General features: G+C 52.6%; 1 protein-coding gene across 1 annotated transcript; it reads left to right on the top strand.

The window, feature by feature from the left end:
• The first annotated feature begins 427 nt into the window (after nt 1–427).
• Nucleotides 428–5,618, top strand: DDX41 (DEAD-box helicase 41). The gene is made up of 17 exons (XM_044264100.1): nt 428–496; nt 578–688; nt 910–1,069; nt 1,142–1,216; nt 1,334–1,394; nt 1,525–1,661; nt 1,942–2,014; nt 2,141–2,294; nt 2,371–2,507; nt 3,383–3,545; nt 3,728–3,859; nt 4,125–4,196; nt 4,322–4,418; nt 4,556–4,705; nt 4,790–4,861; nt 4,978–5,088; nt 5,264–5,618. Exons 1-17 carry the CDS (start codon nt 470–472, stop codon nt 5,398–5,400), a joined length of 1,869 nt encoding a protein of 622 aa, XP_044120035.1. The 5' UTR covers nt 428–469; the 3' UTR covers nt 5,401–5,618.
• Nucleotides 5,619–18,328: the final 12,710 nt, after the last annotated feature.

Genomic DNA, 18,328 nt, shown 5'->3' with positions numbered 1-18,328 from the left:
CCGCGTTTAGGTTGATTCATTTTTCCGTAAGCCACACCCCGTCCCCGCACCTGGGATGGAGGCCCCGGCGGGGTCCCAGTTGGCCCCGTCCAAGATCGTGCCGGGTGACGTCAGACTCTGGGCGAGGTTTTGCAGCTGGCCGACCGGCCTCTCCGGGATAAGCCGTCTCCACTCGGGACCTTCCGCCAGGCTTCGTGTTGTGAGCCTTCAGCGCATGCTCCAAGTCTTCCAGCGTCCCATAATACCTTGTCTGACGCTTCGCCCTGGCCCTTGGCAACAAATGCGCAGCCGCCCAAGGGACTTTGACGCCAGCGCGGCCTGACAGGTTCTCCGAGGAAAGTTTGTCCCTCTGCGCGACCCGGCACTGAGAAGTCGTTGCTAGGCGCCCAAGTTCCGCTTCACATCTGATTGGATTTCACTCAAAAGTTGAGGCGGGGTTTTACCGTGGCGCGCATGCGTGCAGCAAAGGATGGAGGACTCGGAACCCGAGCGGAAGGTAGGAGCGAGGCAGGGGTCCTCGCGGGTGGCGAGCGGCAGTGAAAGCGGGGGACTGAGCCTGACTCCCGTGTATCTGTAGCGGGCGCGCACCGACGAGGCGACTGCCACAGGAAGCCGCTCCGAGACGGAGGATGAGGACGACGAAGACTATGTGCCTTACGTGCCTTTGCGACAGCGCCGGCAACTGCTGGTGAGGGCCCGGGTTCGGAAGAGGAATGGGGGCGTGGGAGCCGGGGTCGAGGGGCGGTGGGGGGAGGTGGCCGCCAGTGGAGCGAGCTGTCAGTACTCGGGACCGTGGCCCTCCGGCGACCAAGATCCTGACGGGCGACCAAGATCCTGACGCAGGCCCACTGGGCCCAATGCGCCTCTCTGTTTTGGGCTTGGTTCTGCGGGGCGCTGGTGGAACCTCAGCTCCAGAAGCTACTGCAACGAAGGCGCAAAGGTGCTGCGGAGGAGGAGCAGCAGGACAGCGGCAGCGAGCCCCGGGGAGATGAGGACGATATCCCGCTGGGCCCTCAGTCCAACGTCAGCCTCCTGGATCAGCACCAGCACCTCAAAGAGAAGGCTGAAGGTGGGCTGGAGAGCCGCGGGGAGGTTCAGCGTAGTGCAGTGCTTGGTGTCTGACCTCTGCTTCTTTCCTCAGCCCGCAAGGAGTCTGCCAAGGAGAAGCAGCTGAAAGAAGAGGAAAAGATCCTGGAGAGTGTGGCTGAGGGCCGAGGTGTGGCTGTAGTCAGGGCAGGGTGGGTGGTGGACTGACAACCCCAGACATGTTATATCTCGAGGGCCTGGTCTCTGGGAAGGAAGAGCCAGCCCTGAGCCATGTCTGTCTCCTCAGCCTTGATGTCCGTGAAGGAGATGGCCAAGGGAATCACATACGACGATCCGATCAAAACCAGGTATGTTTTTCAGTCTGGGGAAGACAGTCACTCACTCTTAACTTGGAATGGTGTATGGCTGAGACTGGCAGGTGTACCCCAGAGCCAGCTGTGCCTGGGGCCTCTCTTGACCCCCACCACCCACTCACAGTTGGACACCCCCCCGCTATGTCCTGAGCATGTCTGAAGAGCGGCATGAACGGGTTCGGAAGAAGTACCACATCCTGGTGGAAGGAGATGGTATCCCACCGCCCATCAAGAGCTTCAAGGAAATGAAATTTCCTGCAGGTACTGGGAACTTTGGTAGTCAGACAATTGCAGGGTTGTGTCCCAGCCCCCACTGTGCTCAGCAACTGCAGAGATGGGTCTAGCCAATGGAGATGGAAGGACTTGGGTTTGAACTTCAGTTGCTCCAGTTATCGTGGAGGTCTTGGACAAGTCTTTCTTTTTCTCTCTCTTTTTCTGGGCCTCATTTGTAACTTGAAGGGGGTAGTGCCGAGTTTACAGTTTTGGGGGCTTATAAAGTATCTGTGAGACACAGGGATGATGCTGAGGTTGTTTTCCGTAGCCATCCTGAGAGGCCTGAAGAAGAAGGGAATCCACCACCCAACACCCATTCAGATCCAGGGCATCCCCACCATGTGAGTGTGGACCTGGGAGCCCTGTAGGGGGCGGTGATGGGGAGGAGCAGTCACTCCGTGTCCATCTGGAGACTCATTCCCTACATTCTACTGAACCTGATCCTCAGGTCTCTCCTCTCCCAACAGACTATCTGGCCGTGACATGATAGGTATCGCCTTCACGGGTTCAGGCAAGACACTGGTGTTCACATTGCCTGTCATCATGTTCTGCCTGGAACAGGAAAAGAGATTACCTTTCTCCAAGCGCGAAGGGCCCTATGGACTCATCATCTGCCCCTCGGTAAGACAGACCAGGCTAGAGGGCAGGGCAGAGACAGGACTGCCTTCTGGTGCCAACCTCTGCCCTGTGCCTACAGCGGGAACTCGCCCGGCAGACGCATGGCATCCTGGAGTATTACTGCCGCCTACTGCAGGAGGACAGCTCCCCGCTCCTGCGCTGCGCGCTCTGCATTGGGGGCATGTCTGTTAAAGAGCAGATGGAAACCATCCGACAGTGAGCACAGGCACCCCCACCCTGTGGGCTTCCCCAGAGCCACTCAGCAAGCTAAAGGACTCTTTGCTTTAGCTACCCCTGCAGACCCTTACAGAAGCCTCCTTGTCCTCAAGGAGTTCCTCGTCTAATGGGGAGATCAGTTGGGGTGGGACAGAGGGATGTGGTAAGGTACTGTGGGTGCACAGCCGATGGAATGGGAGCATCTGGGTCGTCAGAGGGTCAGGGCATTCTGGGCAGAAGACACAGAGGTGGGGGATCCAAGATGTCCAGGAAGGTCAGGGTCCTTCAGTGTGGTCCAGCATGGAGGCTGAGACACTAGGGCAGGGCCAGATCTGTGGCCTTTCCACACCGTGCAGTCCCCAGCAGACAGTGCTCTTTGACCTGGGCCGGGCTCTGGGGTTATGGACAGGCCACACCCAGTCCCTTCTTTCAAGGCATTCCTGGTCCCAGGGAAGAGTCAGATACAGAAGGGATTAATTTAGCGTTCCAGGAAGGTGAGCCCATCAACGCCTACAAAGGGACGTGCAGGAGCACATGGTACAGTCTGGCTGGAGCTTCAGGACCTCTATCTTCTAGAGAAGTAAGGGTATGTTAGGCAGGGTTGATTCATGGCTGGGGAGGAGCTCTGGAGCACAGCAGTAGTCAAGAAGGCTGCAGCCCATCCAGAAGCGGGCGTTGGTGGTATAGTGGTGAGCATAGCTGCCTTCCATCCAGAAGAGACATGTTTTACAAGTAGGACAGGATGCTGGAAGTGATGAGGGGACAGGGGAGGAGAGACAGGAAAGAGGCCAGAGAGCAGAATGAGCAGACTGCCAGCCCATAGGTGCAGGGATGGGCAGGTAGTCCTGACCTCAGGGTCTTCTCTTGATCCCTAGCGGTGTGCACATGATGGTAGCCACCCCTGGGCGCCTCATGGATTTGCTGCAGAAGAAGATGGTCAGCCTAGACATCTGCCGCTACCTGGCTCTGGACGAGGCTGACCGCATGATTGACATGGGTTTTGAGGGTGACATCCGCACCATCTTCTCTTACTTCAAGGTACCCGTCCCTTCCTGGCTAGGCCATTCCTGCCACCCTCCCCAGCACACCCCATTCAACTGTGGCAGGCCCTGAGGCCTAGCACTGCCCACCCACTGGCCCTGCTTTGGGGCGGTACATCCCAGCTACTTGGTCTTCCCAGGCCTCAGCATGCCCTCAGTCCTAGCCCTGCTCTTCCTCAGGGCCAGCGACAGACCCTACTCTTCAGTGCCACCATGCCTAAGAAGATTCAGAACTTTGCCAAGAGTGCCCTGGTAAAGCCGGTCACAATCAACGTGGGGCGCGCGGGGGCTGCTAGCCTGGATGTCATCCAGGTGGGTAGGCGCTCCTGGTGAACAGGGTTTCACTAAAGAGGGTTGGATGTGGCCTGGCCATGTGGAAGCTCTTGGAGTAGGGTTGAGGGGCCCCCTGTGGACACTCGGGGTTTCATTCAAATCTCCAGCCCTTCAGGCGGCCAGTGATTTATGGCAAGAGGCTTCTGGTTTCCTCCCAGCTAGACTGGGAGCCCAGGCTCTGTGGCAGGGCCATGGCTCGTGAGCCCATTTGCAGGCCCACCTGACCTGGCCCTTGTAATGGCAGGAGGTGGAATATGTCAAGGAGGAGGCCAAGATGGTATACCTGCTCGAATGCCTACAGAAAACACCCCCACCCGTAAGTGTAGCCCACCAGGCTAGCCCAGGACCCCTGGCATGAGAGGGAGGGGGCAGTGGGGGCAGCATGCTGGAGAAGGTCGGTTGGGGTCAGCTCCTGTGACTGAAGTTGGCCTTCCTGGACAGGTGCTCATCTTTGCAGAGAAGAAGGCTGATGTGGATGCCATCCATGAGTACCTGCTGCTCAAGGGGGTCGAGGCAGTGGCCATCCATGGGGGCAAAGGTCAGGGGTAGTGCCTGCATAGACAAGGATTCTGCTGCCACTGCCACCGTTCTCCTTACCCCTTTCCCTGCCTGGTGGGCCCACCGCTACTCCCCAGACTCCCGTCCCTCTAATAGCTCCTGCCTAACCCTCCCCAGACCAGGAGGAACGGACCAAGGCTATCGAGGCGTTCCGGGAAGGCAAGAAGGATGTTCTGGTGGCCACAGACGTAGCCTCCAAGGGCCTGGACTTCCCTGCCATCCAGCATGTCATAAATTATGACATGCCTGAGGAGATCGAAAACTATGGTGGGGAGCTTGGTGGGGGTCAGGGAGGTGGGCCAGCCCCAGCCCCACAGGCAGTAGGTCAGAGGCTCTGTTCCCTCTCCACAGTGCACCGTATCGGCCGCACCGGGCGCTCTGGGAACACAGGCATTGCCACCACTTTCATCAACAAGGCCTGTGGTAAGGCTGCCCCCTCGGGATTACCTCAGCTGTCCCCGGGGTCCTCTGCTATGGCCACCCAGGTCCCGGCTGCAGGGCCTAGGGTTGGGCCTGACAGTTCCCTACCCCGCCCCCAGACGAGTCGGTGCTGATGGACCTGAAAGCTCTGCTGCTGGAGGCGAAGCAGAAGGTGCCCCCTGTGCTGCAGGTGCTACACTGCGGGGATGAGTCCATGCTGGACATTGGAGGTGACTTCAGGAGGGGGAACGGGCCGGGGGGGTGGGGGGAGCATAACGGGAGCACCACAAAACTTGTCCAGGTGGCATATCAGAGGGCTTGGGGGCGGGATCTAATGGGAAGCCAAGGTCTGGGCTGTGGAGCCTGGTCCTGCAAGCATGCTGACTCTCACCCTCGTGTCCCCAGGAGAACGTGGCTGTGCCTTCTGTGGGGGCCTGGGCCATCGAATCACTGACTGCCCCAAACTCGAGGCTATGCAGACCAAGCAGGTCAGCAACATCGGCCGCAAGGACTACCTGGCCCACAGCTCCATGGACTTCTGAGGCTTCTGCCGTCCCTTGTCTCCGAGAGACTTCAGTCTCCAGCCACCATCTGTACACACCAGCCCCCTGGACAAAAAGCCAGCATCTTCTGCCCAGCTGGCCTGGGCTGGGCCAGGCTGGGCCTGGCTGCCTGCGCCCTGTGTACCCCAGAATTACTATTTTTGTTCCCCTTTACCCCTGCTGTCATTAAAGCACAAACCTCTTCTTGTCTCAGCCCAGCCCTGCATCTGTGTTTCCTTCCCTGATCCCTGCTTCCTGGACAGGCTGTACGCTCTGACCTCCACAGCCCCTGTAAGGCAGGGGAGTTGGCATCTCCCACCACCACCCAGGAGGAAACCGTACCCTTGGGAGCTGCGGGGAAACACTCAGAGCGGGAGAAACCCGCATGCCCATCTCAGGCCACATTCCCTTCAGCGCCCCCTGCTGAGAAAAAAAGCCTAATGCGCACTGCTTCCCTCATTCTGCCACCCGGGAACTTGACTTGATGTGGGCCTCGAAGCCCCATATGGCCCCAACAAGAAACAAGCGAGAAAGCACTCCCATCACAGCACCAGCGCGTGGCCTGAATCGCCGCCCGGTGCCGGCCAATTCTCATGAGCTTTCTGTCCAAATCAATGTCAATTTGGGCAGTAAGCTCCTGAGAATTGGCTAGAAATTCCTGGCAAACTCGCTTCTGGCAGTGGGGACCTTCAGGGGAGCCGCCCGGGACCGGCCAGGGGTCCCTCGTGGTGTTGCCCAAAGCCTGCGAGAAAGCTCTTAACACCGGGTGCACGGGAAGCCCCGGTCGCCTCCCACCCGCCCTCTACTCAGCCCCATGGTGAGCGCGCCTCAGCACCAGCAGGTGGGACCTGCCATGCCCCTAGGCCCAAACCCTAACCCAGGGTTGGGTTCTCAGGCTTCCATCTCCCGAGGCCTGACCCTCAAGCCCTCCAGATTGGGGACCTCTGAGCCATACCACAGGACACCGCCTGCCTCCCAGGAGGAAACCGTGCCCTTTGGAGCTGCACAAAACCCTCAGATTGGAGGAAACCAGCATGACCCCTGGAGGCCACCCCTCCTTTGGCGCCCCATCGGGCCACCAACGTGGAGCCTGAGGCTTGGCCTGACCCCTCCCTCAACTTGGGCCCTGGAAAGCTCCCCTCAGCTGTGGCCCTCAGGGGAGTCGGGTGGATCCGGCCGAGTTCCCAGATGGTCTCAACACGCAGGTAGTAAGAAAGCACTCTAAATAGCAGGAGGAGCATGGCCTGAATCACTGCACAACACTGGCCAATTCTCTTGAGCTTTCTACCCAAATCAATATCAGTTTGGGGAGAATGCTCCTGAGAATTGGCCGGAAACCCCCAGTGAACTCGCTTCCGGCTGTGCAGGCCTTCAGGGAAGCCGCCTGGGCCTGGCCAAAGGTCCTGAGTGGTTGCAGCCCAAACCCTGTGAGAAAGCACTCTAAAACCCAGGCGCATGGGTGGCCAAACCCTTCCTCTACTCAGCCCCTGGGGTTTCGTTTTCAGCACTGGCAGATCTGGCCTGGCATGACCTTAGGCTTAGGTCTAGGCCCTAGGTTGAGTTTTCAGGCTTCCGTCCCCAGGGACCCCAAGCCCTCCAGATTTGGGACCCTGGAGCCACACCCCAGGAGTCCTCTTGCCACCCAGATGGAAACTCTGTGTTGTTGGAGCTGTGCAGAACCCTTCAGAGCTGGAGAAACCTGCATGCCCCCCTGTGGACACCACCACCCGTGCAGGCCTCTTGCTATGAACCCTCAGCCTGACATGCCGCCTGACCCCGCCCTCAACTTAGCACCTCAGCACTGGCAGATTGGGCCTGCCATGCCCTTAGCTCAGCTCACCTCAAGGACCCCAGTCAGCTCTAGGCAGACCTGGAACTCCCATCTGCCTCAAAGCTCTGGGATCCCCCCTTCTTCTTCCAAAATTACGCTGGCCCAAGTCTTTCATGAGAAAGGGAAAAGGCTATCTCCTGAATGCTTAACACCTCCTTTCCTCTTCTGTCCTATTTCTCTCCACTTACCTTTGTACCTGGGCAAACTATGAGGAACGTGTGAATGGAACATGTACAAGCTCTGAGATCTGAATCTTCCTGGCAGCTTTCTGAGGGCTCCTTATGCAACAAGAAACTAGCGTATCCTACCTCGGTGTATTTGAAAATGATCATCTACAGAATAGGAGAGTGAAAATCACTCCATTTTACCTCGCTCTTCATGAAGCAGCACAGGGTCTTCTGCCTTCCTTCATTGACTTCAATTCCAATTCGTTTCCATGCAGCGATCATTCCTTTGCTTCAGGGGTAGGATTTCATGATTTCTCACCTGCATAGAACACCCAGAGCTCATCACAAGTGCCTCCCTAATAACCGTCACCCATTGAACCCTTCCCTCCACACCCCAGCCCTCTAGCAACCCTCAGTTTGTGCTCTAAGGTGGAGTCTGTTCCTCATTGGTTTATCTCTGGCCCCTCACTCTGTTCATCTGTTTTCTTTCTGAAATTCCTTAAGTCAAGTCATAGGGTATTGGTCTTGTCCTACTGATTTTTGCTTAGCTTAATCCACTCTAGATCCAACCACATCCTTGCAGATGGTAAGATTTCCTTCTTTTTGAAGCTGGGTCCTATTCCATTGTGTATAGATATAGATATAGAAATAGATATAAATCTCCCACATCTTCTTTCTCTATTCTTCAGTGAATGGACATTGGGACTCCCTCCATCATTTCGCTATGGTTGATAATGCTGCTATAAACATCACGGTGTTTGTACCCCACTGAATGTGCATTTTTGTGTCCTTTGGGGAAATCCCTAGGAGTGCAATTGCTGGATCCTAGGGTTGTTCAGTTTTTAGCCTTTGGGAGAACAACCATACTCTTTTCTAGAGTGGCTGCAGCAGCCCACACGCCCACCGACAGTGCAGGAGGGTTCTACTTTAAGAACATTACCTGCCGGCAATTTCCTAAGGAGGAAACAGAAAACCTGTGGGATAACCTGACTCACAGTGTCAGGCACGAAATTCACCCTAGGATTCCTAACACCAAACCCCTTGAAGCCACCAGCATGCCTCAATCCAGGAGAATTCCCAAAGACTGTCCTTCTGTCTTCACTGCTCATGAAACTGGGTGTTCCCGGCCCAAGTTCCCAGATGGTGGCAACACACACCTAGCCAGAAACTGCTCTCAACAGCGGGCACAAGTGTGACCTGAATCACTGCACAATGCCGGGCTTTCTGCCCAAATCGATATTGATTTGGGCAGAAAGCTCTTGAGAATTGAGGTCATGAGAACACCCAGCAAACTCCTTTCCGGCTACCTGGACCTTCAGGCAGCCGACAGGGCCTGGCCCGAGGTCCCAAGTGGTCACGGCCCAAACTCTGCAAGAAAGGCCTCTAAAAGCCAGGCGCACGCATGGCCAAAACCTCCCTCTACTCAGCCTCCTGGGGTGCCAGACTCAGCACTAGCAGGTCGGGTCTGACATGCCCCTAGTCCCTAACCCAAACCCTAGGTTAGGTTTTGGGTTAGGGACTATCCCCCGAACCCTCCAGACTGGGGACCCCTGAGCCATACCACAGGATTCTACCTGCCACCCAGGAGGCAACTGTGCCATTGGGAGCTGCGCAAAACTTTCATACCCAGAGAAACCTGCATGCTCCCTCAGGCCACCCCAACCTACTGTGACCCCTTGAACCACAAACCCAGAGCCTGACACTCAGGCTCACACCCTCCCACATCACAGACCCAGGGAACTTGCCTCCGCGGGGGCACTTAGGGGAGCCACGTGGGCCTGGCTCGTGGACCTCATGGCTGCAACATGCACCTAGCAAGGAGGTGCTCCCAACATCTGGCGGGTGCCGGGCCCAAATCACCGCCCAACACCAGCCAATTCTCACGAGCTTTTGGCCCAAACTGATATTGATTTGGGCTGAAAGCTCGTGAGAATTGGCTGGAATCCCCAGGAGAACTCGCTCCTGGCAATGGGGGCCTTCATGGGAGCCACCTGGGCCTGGCCCAGGGTTCCAGCTGGTCGCAGACTGAAGCCTGTGAGAGAGCACGCTAAATGCTGGGTGCACGCATGGCCTGGATCTCCTCCAAATGCCTACCAAACCTCCCTCTCCTCAGACCCCTGGGGGGCCTGCCTCAGCACCAGCTGGTGAGGCCTCCTGCCCCTTGGCCCGAAACGCAACCCTGGGTTGGGTTCTCAGGCTTCCATCCTCAGAGTCCTGGCCCTGAAGACCCCAGATTGGGGACCTCTGAGTCACACCCCAGGAGTCCACCTGACCCCAGGAGGAAACCGTGCCCTTCAGAGCTGTGCAGAACCCTCAGAAGAGGAGAAACTGCATGTCCCCCTGAGGCCACCGCCAACATCAGCAGCCCCCCTGGCCACAAACCTGGAGCCTGATGTCTCATCTGACTGCAGCCCTCCATTAACCTCCCTGGCAATATCGCCTCAGTACTCACAGATCTTTCCTGGACTCCCAGATTCTCATGGGACTCTTCATGGGGCATATTCTGGGAACAAAGGTCATGCCAGGGCCACAGAAACCTCTGGCAATGGTTATAACGAGACTCGGGGATGTCAATGGAGTCCCAAGACATAGGACATCTCAGAGTTTGTCTGCAAAGACACAGTTGGTAGGAAACCCAGATGCTGACAGAGGGTAGAGGAAGATGGAAAAAGCTAGGCTTTTTGTAGTCTAGGCCAGGCCAGTGCCACAGAGGGCCCAGGAAGCCAGGTGCTCCATTTAACATTGCTGAGGGCTCAATCAGACTCGTCCTGAAGCCCACACATGCTAGATCCTCCGCTAACTCAGGAGAACCCTAAATGTGCTCATGGTTTTGGCCTGAACAAGACGACCATCAGTGTGATATATAACCCACAAGATATACCCACAAGGCAGTGGGGACTGACTCAGCCAAACAATACCTACATTGAATTCAACCACAGACAAACATGATGTGGGAAGCTTGAGGCTGACAGAGAAATGGAGTCAGGGAGGGAATTCCTGAAGCCTTTTTGGCCAATCTCACTATCATCTTTCTTTCCATTCAAGTACAGGGACCGGGGTCGGGCAGGATAGATCCCAGTGTCTTCCCACTCTGCCACTGGAAAGAAGAGTCCTCTCCCCCTTTACCCATCATGTTGCTGATCTGGGGTGTGGGAAACTACCACCCTGGGCCAAATGGGACCTCACGCCATTTTCTCACAATCAAGTGTATCTGGAACAGTGATTATGGACATTCTGTGGCTGCTTTCAAGCCACAAGGCAAGAGCGCAGTCATTGTCAGAGACACCATGTGGACTGCAACACCTAACAGAAAATCTTTACAGAAGACATTACAGAAAAGTCTGTGCCAATCCCTGGTCTCAAAGATCCTAGGATTGTGCCCCTTCTTTGAGTAGAATGTAGTTTCTTCCAGATCAAATCTAATTTCTTCACCCCCCAGAGGCAAGGACTTCCAACCTTTTAGCCAGAACACCATCTCCATCCTCCTCTATGGACACCTTGAATGGCACATCTACAGGTCTGCCGCACAACAGGAATGCACTGTCATTTCCATGGTAGTCATGCTCAGAAACGGAGGTCTAAGTGTGAACTTTGAGGGTGAGCATGTGTTTCCTCTTTGGTAGCCCCAGTGTGCAAGGAGAATACAATACAGCAGCATGCTTTCTGTCCCACAGGAAAGTCACTCAATGTGGTTGCATAGTGATCTCAGAAGGAAACCACCTTCATAGAACAAACTTTATCTGGGAGGACTCCCGAGTCCCTTGTCCTGGACACTAGGTTCCGCCAAGGCACATGGAGGGACAGAGACTCCCCCTGCCCATCGGGGTTTTGAAAGATGCCTGCTATTCCAGGGCAAAAGACCCCATAACCATTCACCCACCTGTCATCCAACCAGGCATCTGTGAGAGAGATCTACTCCAAGCAGAAAGGACAGCTCGAGAGACAACAAATGACAGCCTTGTGTGACAAATGCCACAACAGGGGACACTAGGGAGATTGGGGGTGTGCAGGGTTGGACAGAACTGGGGGTGGGGGACAGGGAATTCTCCAGGAGGGTGATCACAGCTGTAGGGATGCTCAGGAGGACTGGGGGTGTGTAGGGTTGCCAGAGCGGGGGGCAGGGGGACCAGGAGTGCTCCAGGAGGATGTCACAGCTGTGCCCGTGGGTGGCTACCTGTGTCAGTGTGACTGGGCTTTGGCCAGACTGGCAATGATAGTGGGAATGAGGGGAGGTGTCCCTAAACTCTCTTCTGTAAGGCAAAATGTCAGTAACGAGATTTCTTTCAGGCGATTTCATGTCACATGTGTCCATGAGTCCCTAAAGCTGATTGTGTAGAACATGAAGTACCTAGTTGGCCATGGCTTTCAAACCCGAGGTACCAAGGGCAGAGCACACTTGATCTTTCTTTTGGCTGCTTTCAGAGTAGGATGACTTTTCCTGTCTTCATCTCCGGCCCCAGGACAGGAACAAAGGCAACACAGTCTGAAATGTCAACACTTCGAAATGTCAGCAGAAATCCGCAAACCCAAGTTCTCCCAGGAGCTAAAGGTTCAGGACCAGGGTGACAGAAAATGGAGAAACCAAAGGAACACGTCATGAGCATGGGAACTGGCCCACTTCTCTACCTGTCGGAAGCAAGCCATGCCTGACAGGAGGGAGTCCCACCTGTACCTGGTCCGTCTGTTTGTTGCCCTTGAGCAGAGCAGATGATGGGCTGAGCTGGGTGTGGCTGTCGGCGGGAGATGGCCAGCTGGCCACAGATGCTACTTCCCAAGTACCTACAGGCCTAGCTCCTGGTCCTCAGCTAAGATGAAACAATCATTGTGTGTAGTGACCAGTTTCTGGGGACAGATCATGTACTCAGTGCTTTGGTGACTATATCTTCTCCTATTGTGTTCTTTAAAAACACCTCAGACGGGTAAGATTGACATATAAGAAGGTGTCCTATAGTTAATGTATGTAACTTGACCCTGACCCTAACTTTAATATCTAGTTAAGAGATACTGGATGTAGAACACTGCTCATAAATTAGAGCATGGTTTTTAGGAGCTAAGGAATTTAGGGACCGACCTTCTGTCTTATTCTCCCTTGAATCCTGTAAATTGGAACACATTCGGCCACGTGCTATCTGGAGAGTGGCCACACGGGGGCAGCAGTGAGGAAACAGTGCCCCAAACCCCACTGCAAAGCCCATCATTCTTCCTTCATCCTGTCAAACCTTGTTCACTCAGTGTTTACAGATCATGGCAGAGATGATGAAAAGTGTGACTTCGTTGACTTTTTAAAAAACTGAACTAATTCTTCCAACCTGTTAATAATAGAAGATGATTCCTAAAATCTCGGACTTGGAGAGCACGTGAAGGCCCAGGGGCCTGGGAAAGGGCTATGACTATGGAATCTATTCAGGTCGACTTAGAAAACGAGGATGGCTTCTGTCCCACTTCTTTTCAGGAAGAATTTGTGTCAACTACCAGCACTGAATCCACACCAATAAAATAGTGCAAAATAGTGTAGGTCAGAAGAAAACAAAGGAGAATCAACAGCCTCCAGAAGCAGAGAAAGAGCCACACCAGGAACCAAGAAGACAGACCAGGAAGGCTCTGCTCAGGCCAATTTGCATTTCTGTAGATCCTCTGGAGCTAGAATACCCCCAGTGCCCCCAGGGGTCATGGGTGAGGCAGAACACATACCCTGATGCTGCCCTGTTGGAACCCATGAACGCCTCCTGGTCCCTTCCTCCACAAGACACCCCCTACTTCCTGATGACTCCAGCCTGCTTCTTGGAACTCCCATTCCCCTTTCTGACCCCATCGTTCACTTTTCCCATCACTGCCATTATACTACATTGTCATTATAGTACTATACCATACCACACAGTATACTACTGCCATTATAGTACATTAAACTACTTACTATTCTGTCATTTAACTGTTTTTTGCATTGTTTGGTGGGAAACAATACCTTGCATCATCTACCCTGATGTAGAAACCCTTGTCGCATTGCCTGACTTCGCCGTGCCCTCACAGTGTCAGGAGGCTAGTGTCCTGGGCAAGGACCTCTCTAAGCTGGCTCAGCTGTTGTAGTGAAGGCCTAAGCCAGACAGTGCTATTTCTGTGCAAGCAAGACAGCACGGCCAAAACCTTGGTTTGGGTTCACAATAGCTCATGGCCCCTCAGCCACATCAGATGGCATAGGGGCACACCCTGAAGACACTGGCTAGTCCAGTGTTGCCCTGGGGAATCTCCATAAAACAGCCATTGTGTCTAATGGGTGAACTCCATAGGAGTGGGGCCCATGGGAATCAGAACTCCCGAGATAGAATCCATCGTGGAGATGGCCCAGAACTTAAAAACAAAAACAGAGCTACCCTATGATCCAGTATTCACACTCCTAGGTATTTACCCCAAAGATACAGATTGAGTGAAAAGTAGTGACGCCTGTACATCCCCATGTTCATTGTGGCATTATCCACTCTAGCCAAATTATGGGAAGAGCCCAGATGTCCACAGACAGATGAATGGATAAAGAAGACATGGTTCATATCTACTAAGGAATATTATTCAGCCATCAGAGAGGATGAAGACTTACCATCACATCCACCTGGCTGGAACTGGTGGGCATTATGCTGAGCGAAGTAAGTCTATCAGAGAAAGACAATCGGCACATGGGTTCACTCATATGTGAAATAGGAGAAGCACCACAGAGGATCAGATGGTAAGGGAGGGAAAACTGAAAGGGAAGTCATCAGAGCAAGAGAAAAATATGAGAGACTCTTCATTACAGAAACAAACTGAGGGGTGCTGGAGAGGAGACGGATGGGGAATGGGGTAACTGGGTGATGGGCATTAAGGAGGGCACGTGATGCAATGAGCACTGGGGGTTATACACACCTGGTGTATTATTGAACACTACATCCGAAACTAATGATGTACAATAAGTTGGCTCATTGACATTCAGTTAAACAAAAAGAACTCAAGCAAACACTCCTAAAAATCCATATGGAACCACCAAAGATACTGAACTGCCAACGCAATGTTGAGAAAGAAAAACAAAGCTGGAGGAGTCACAATTCCAGATTTCAAGTTATACTACCAAGCTGTAGTCATCCTAACAATGTGATACTGGCACAAGAATACACACAGCGGGGGCACCTGGGTGGCTCAGTGGGTTAAGGCCTCTGCCTTCGGCTCAGGTCATGATCCCAGGGTCCTGGGATCGAGCCCCGCATCGGGCTCTCTGCTCTGCAGGGAGCCTGCTTCCTCCTCTCTCTCTCTCTGCCTGCCTCTCTGCCTACTTGTGATCTCTGTCTGTCAAATAAATAAATAAATAAAATCTTAAAAAAAAAAAAGAATACACACAGCGACCCAGGGAACAGGAGAAAAGCTCAGATATAAACCAGCAATTGTGTGGCCATCACCCAGTTACCCCATCCCCCATCTGTCTCCCCTCCAGCACCCCTCAGTCTCTACAACAAACGGTGTTGGGAAAACTGGACAGCTACTCACAGAAGAATGCAAGTACTCTGCTTCCTTACACCATACAGATACATAAACTCAAACCAGTTTCAAGACCTCAATGGAAGACCTGAAATCATTAAAGTTCTACAAGAGGGCACAGACAGTAACTTCCTGACATGGACCAAAGCAACATTTTTCTTTCTTTCTTTCTTTCTTTCTTTCTTTCTTTTTTTTTTTTTAGATTTTATTTATTTATTTGACAGAGAGATATCACAAGTAGGCAGAGAGGCAGGCAGAGAGAGGAAGGGAAGCTGGCTCCCTGCCAAGCAGAGAGCCCGATGTGGGGCTCGATCCCAGGACTCCGAGATCATGACCTGAGCTGAAGGCAGAGGCTTTAACCCACTGAGCCACCCAGGCACCCCAAAGCAACATTTTTCTAGACTGTCTCCTGAGGCAAAGAAAATAACAGCAAAAATAAACATCTGGGACTATATAAAAATAAAAAGTTTCCTGGGGCGCCTGGGTGGCTCAGTGGGTTAAGCCGCTGCCTTTGGCTCAGGTCATGATCTCAGAGTCCTGGGATCAAGTCCCGCATCGGGCTCTCTGCTCAGCAGGGAGCCTGCTTCCCTCTCTCTCTCTCTGCCTGCCTCTCCATCTACTTGTGATTTCTCTCTGTCAAATAAATAAATAAAATCTTTAAAAAATAATAAAAAATAAAAAGTTTCCACACAGCTGAAGAACTAGGAAGAAAGAAGTAATAATAATAAGACAACCTACTAAAAAGGAGAAGATATTTGCAAATATCCTATGCAGTAAAGGGATAGTGTCCAAAATATGTGGAGTAGATACAACTCAACACTAAAAAACAAACAATCCAATTAAAAAATAGTCCGAAGACCTGGACAGGTCTTCTCCAAAGAAGAAATACAGATGGCCAACGGTCCCACGAAAAGATGTTCACCATCACCCAAGCTCAGGAAAAGGCAAGTCAAAAGTAAAATGAGATATTAGCATATACTGTCAGAATGGCTCCCATCGACAGCACAAAGAGCAGCAGGTTCTGGGAGGGTGTGGGAAAGAGGAACCCTCGTGCACTGTTGCTGGAAAAGCAACCTGCTACAGCTACTCTGGAAAACTGTATGGAGGGGGTCCTCCTGATGTTACAAATAAAGCTACCCTAGGATCCAGCAACCACACTACTGGGTGTTTACCCAAAGTATATGAAAATGATTACTCAAAATAATACATGCACATTCTTGCAGCATTATTTTCTTACAGCATTATTTACAAGATCACAATATGGAAGAACCCAAGTGTCCTTTGAGAATCAAGTGCTAAATGAGATGAGAGATATGTGTACACGCACACACACACACGCACAGTGGAATATTACTCAGCCACAAAAAGAATGAAATCTTACCATTTGCAGCCACACGGATGCATCTAGAGAGGATTATCCTAAGTGAAATTGGTCAGTCAAAGAAAGACAATACCATGTGATGTCACTCTTGGTAGAACTGAAGAAACAAGCACACATAAATAAAGGAGAAAAAAGAGACAAACCAAAATACAGATTCTTAACAAGAACAAACTGATGGCTACCAAAGGGGAGTTGGGGGGGGGGGAATGAGTGAAATAGATGAAGGGGACTAAGAGTACACTTTTCTTTTCTTTTTTTAAAAGATTTTATTTATTTATTTGACAGAGAGATCACAAGTAGGCAGAGAGGCAGGCAGAGAGAGAGAAAGGAGGAAGCAGGCTCCTTGCTGAGCAGAGAGCCCGACTCGGGGCTCGATCCCAGGACCCTGGGATCATGACCTGAGCCGAAGGCAGAGGCTTAACCCACTGAGCCACCAGGCGCCCCAAGTACACTTTTCTTGATGAGCAGTGAGTAATATATAGAATTACTGACTCACGCTATTGTACACCTGAAACTAATATAATACTGTATGCTAACTCGACTGGCATTAAAATAAACAATAAAAAAAGATTTTTCTTTCAGTAACCTATTTGAAAAAGCTTTGATACACAATGTTCATATGCCGTACTTTGGAGTATTTACTCATCAATATTTATTTATTCTATGCCTCGAATTCAAATTTCACTAAATTCTTTTTTTTTTTAAAGATTTTATTTATTTATTTGACAGAGAGAAATCACAAGTAGGCAGAGAGGCAGGCAGAGAGAGAGAGGGAAGCAGGCTCCCTGCTGAGCAGAGAGCCCAATGTGGGACTCGATCCCAGGACCCTGAGATCATGACCTGAGCCGAAGGCAGCGGCTTAACCCACTGAGCCACCCAGGCGCCCCAAATTTCACTAAATTCTTATATTTTACTTGTTAATCCTAGCCCACAGGAGCCATGGTCCCTTTTCATCCAAGATCAGCACCTATGCATTCAAGAGAATGTAAGTAGAGAAAGATGCTATGTCATAATCCAGAAAGCTATTACTGTTTCTGTTTTAGTATGAGATGGTCACAGAGTGTGGGACAGGTTTCAGAGCTGGTTGGTTCTCTATCCTGGGTCACTAATTCAGTGGTCATTACTTGGATCCATTTGGCTACTAGATTTCCTGTGGAAGAGCTTGCTTCCAACCACATCCACGGAATGGTGTGGTGGGTGGGCTCTGTGCGGGATAGGAAGAGGGTCAAGTACAGACAAGGGTATGAGCCCTCCCCTGATCCAGGAATTGCCATGGGTGCGGGTATGGGAGACAGAAGCAACGGGAAGCCACCAAGCTCCCCAGCTGAATGCTGGAGACACAGATCAAGGGGTCTCATGATGTGGGGTGTGGAGGCTGCTCTGGGCTACCTCTGAGAGGGAGGAGGGAATGAATAAGAAAGAGAAACTGCCTGCCCCTGGCCCATGCCACCTGCCCACCGCTCCTGGCACACATCAGTCTACACCCCTGACACAGCCTGGGCTCAAGATGGGCTGGCTCGGGTCCCTCAGCACTCAGTGGGGCAGCTGGCTCTAGGGCTCAGGGACATGAAGAGGGCAATGGCAGGGAAGGCTGGCCCTCCGAGGTCATCCCCTCTTTGAGCAGACAGCCCTGCAGGACTGCTGAGAACCCACGGAGAGGTTTGAAAGACATGACATGGATGAACTCAGGCATGGAGAAACACAAAACAATATTGGTTTTTAAGGTCACAGCTGTCACGTGAGGAAGTGGGGACAGCTTCGCTAGGAGGACTGAGGGGAGGGCAGGCCAGGCTGAAAAGGTAGATGTGGCTCTCCTGATTGGGGACCTGCAGCCTCCTTCCACAGCAGAGTATCGTCCTCACCTCACAGAGGACCGATGGAAGTGTTCCATCAGGGGACTGACAGAGCTGCCTCTTGAGAAGGCTACCCTGGCGTTGGTTTGCACAAGGCAGAAGACGAGTGCCAGATGGAGGGAGGGCAACACCCCAGGGCACCATGGGGCAAGAGCAGAAGCTCATTACCATGAAGATGATAAAAAATAGGAGGCAGCAG

This window comes from Neovison vison, chromosome 1 (genome assembly GCF_020171115.1).
Source record: "Neovison vison isolate M4711 chromosome 1, ASM_NN_V1, whole genome shotgun sequence".
Classification (NCBI taxonomy): Eukaryota; Metazoa; Chordata; class Mammalia; order Carnivora; family Mustelidae; genus Neogale; species Neogale vison.
This window is presented reverse-complemented; position numbering and strand designations above follow the sequence as displayed.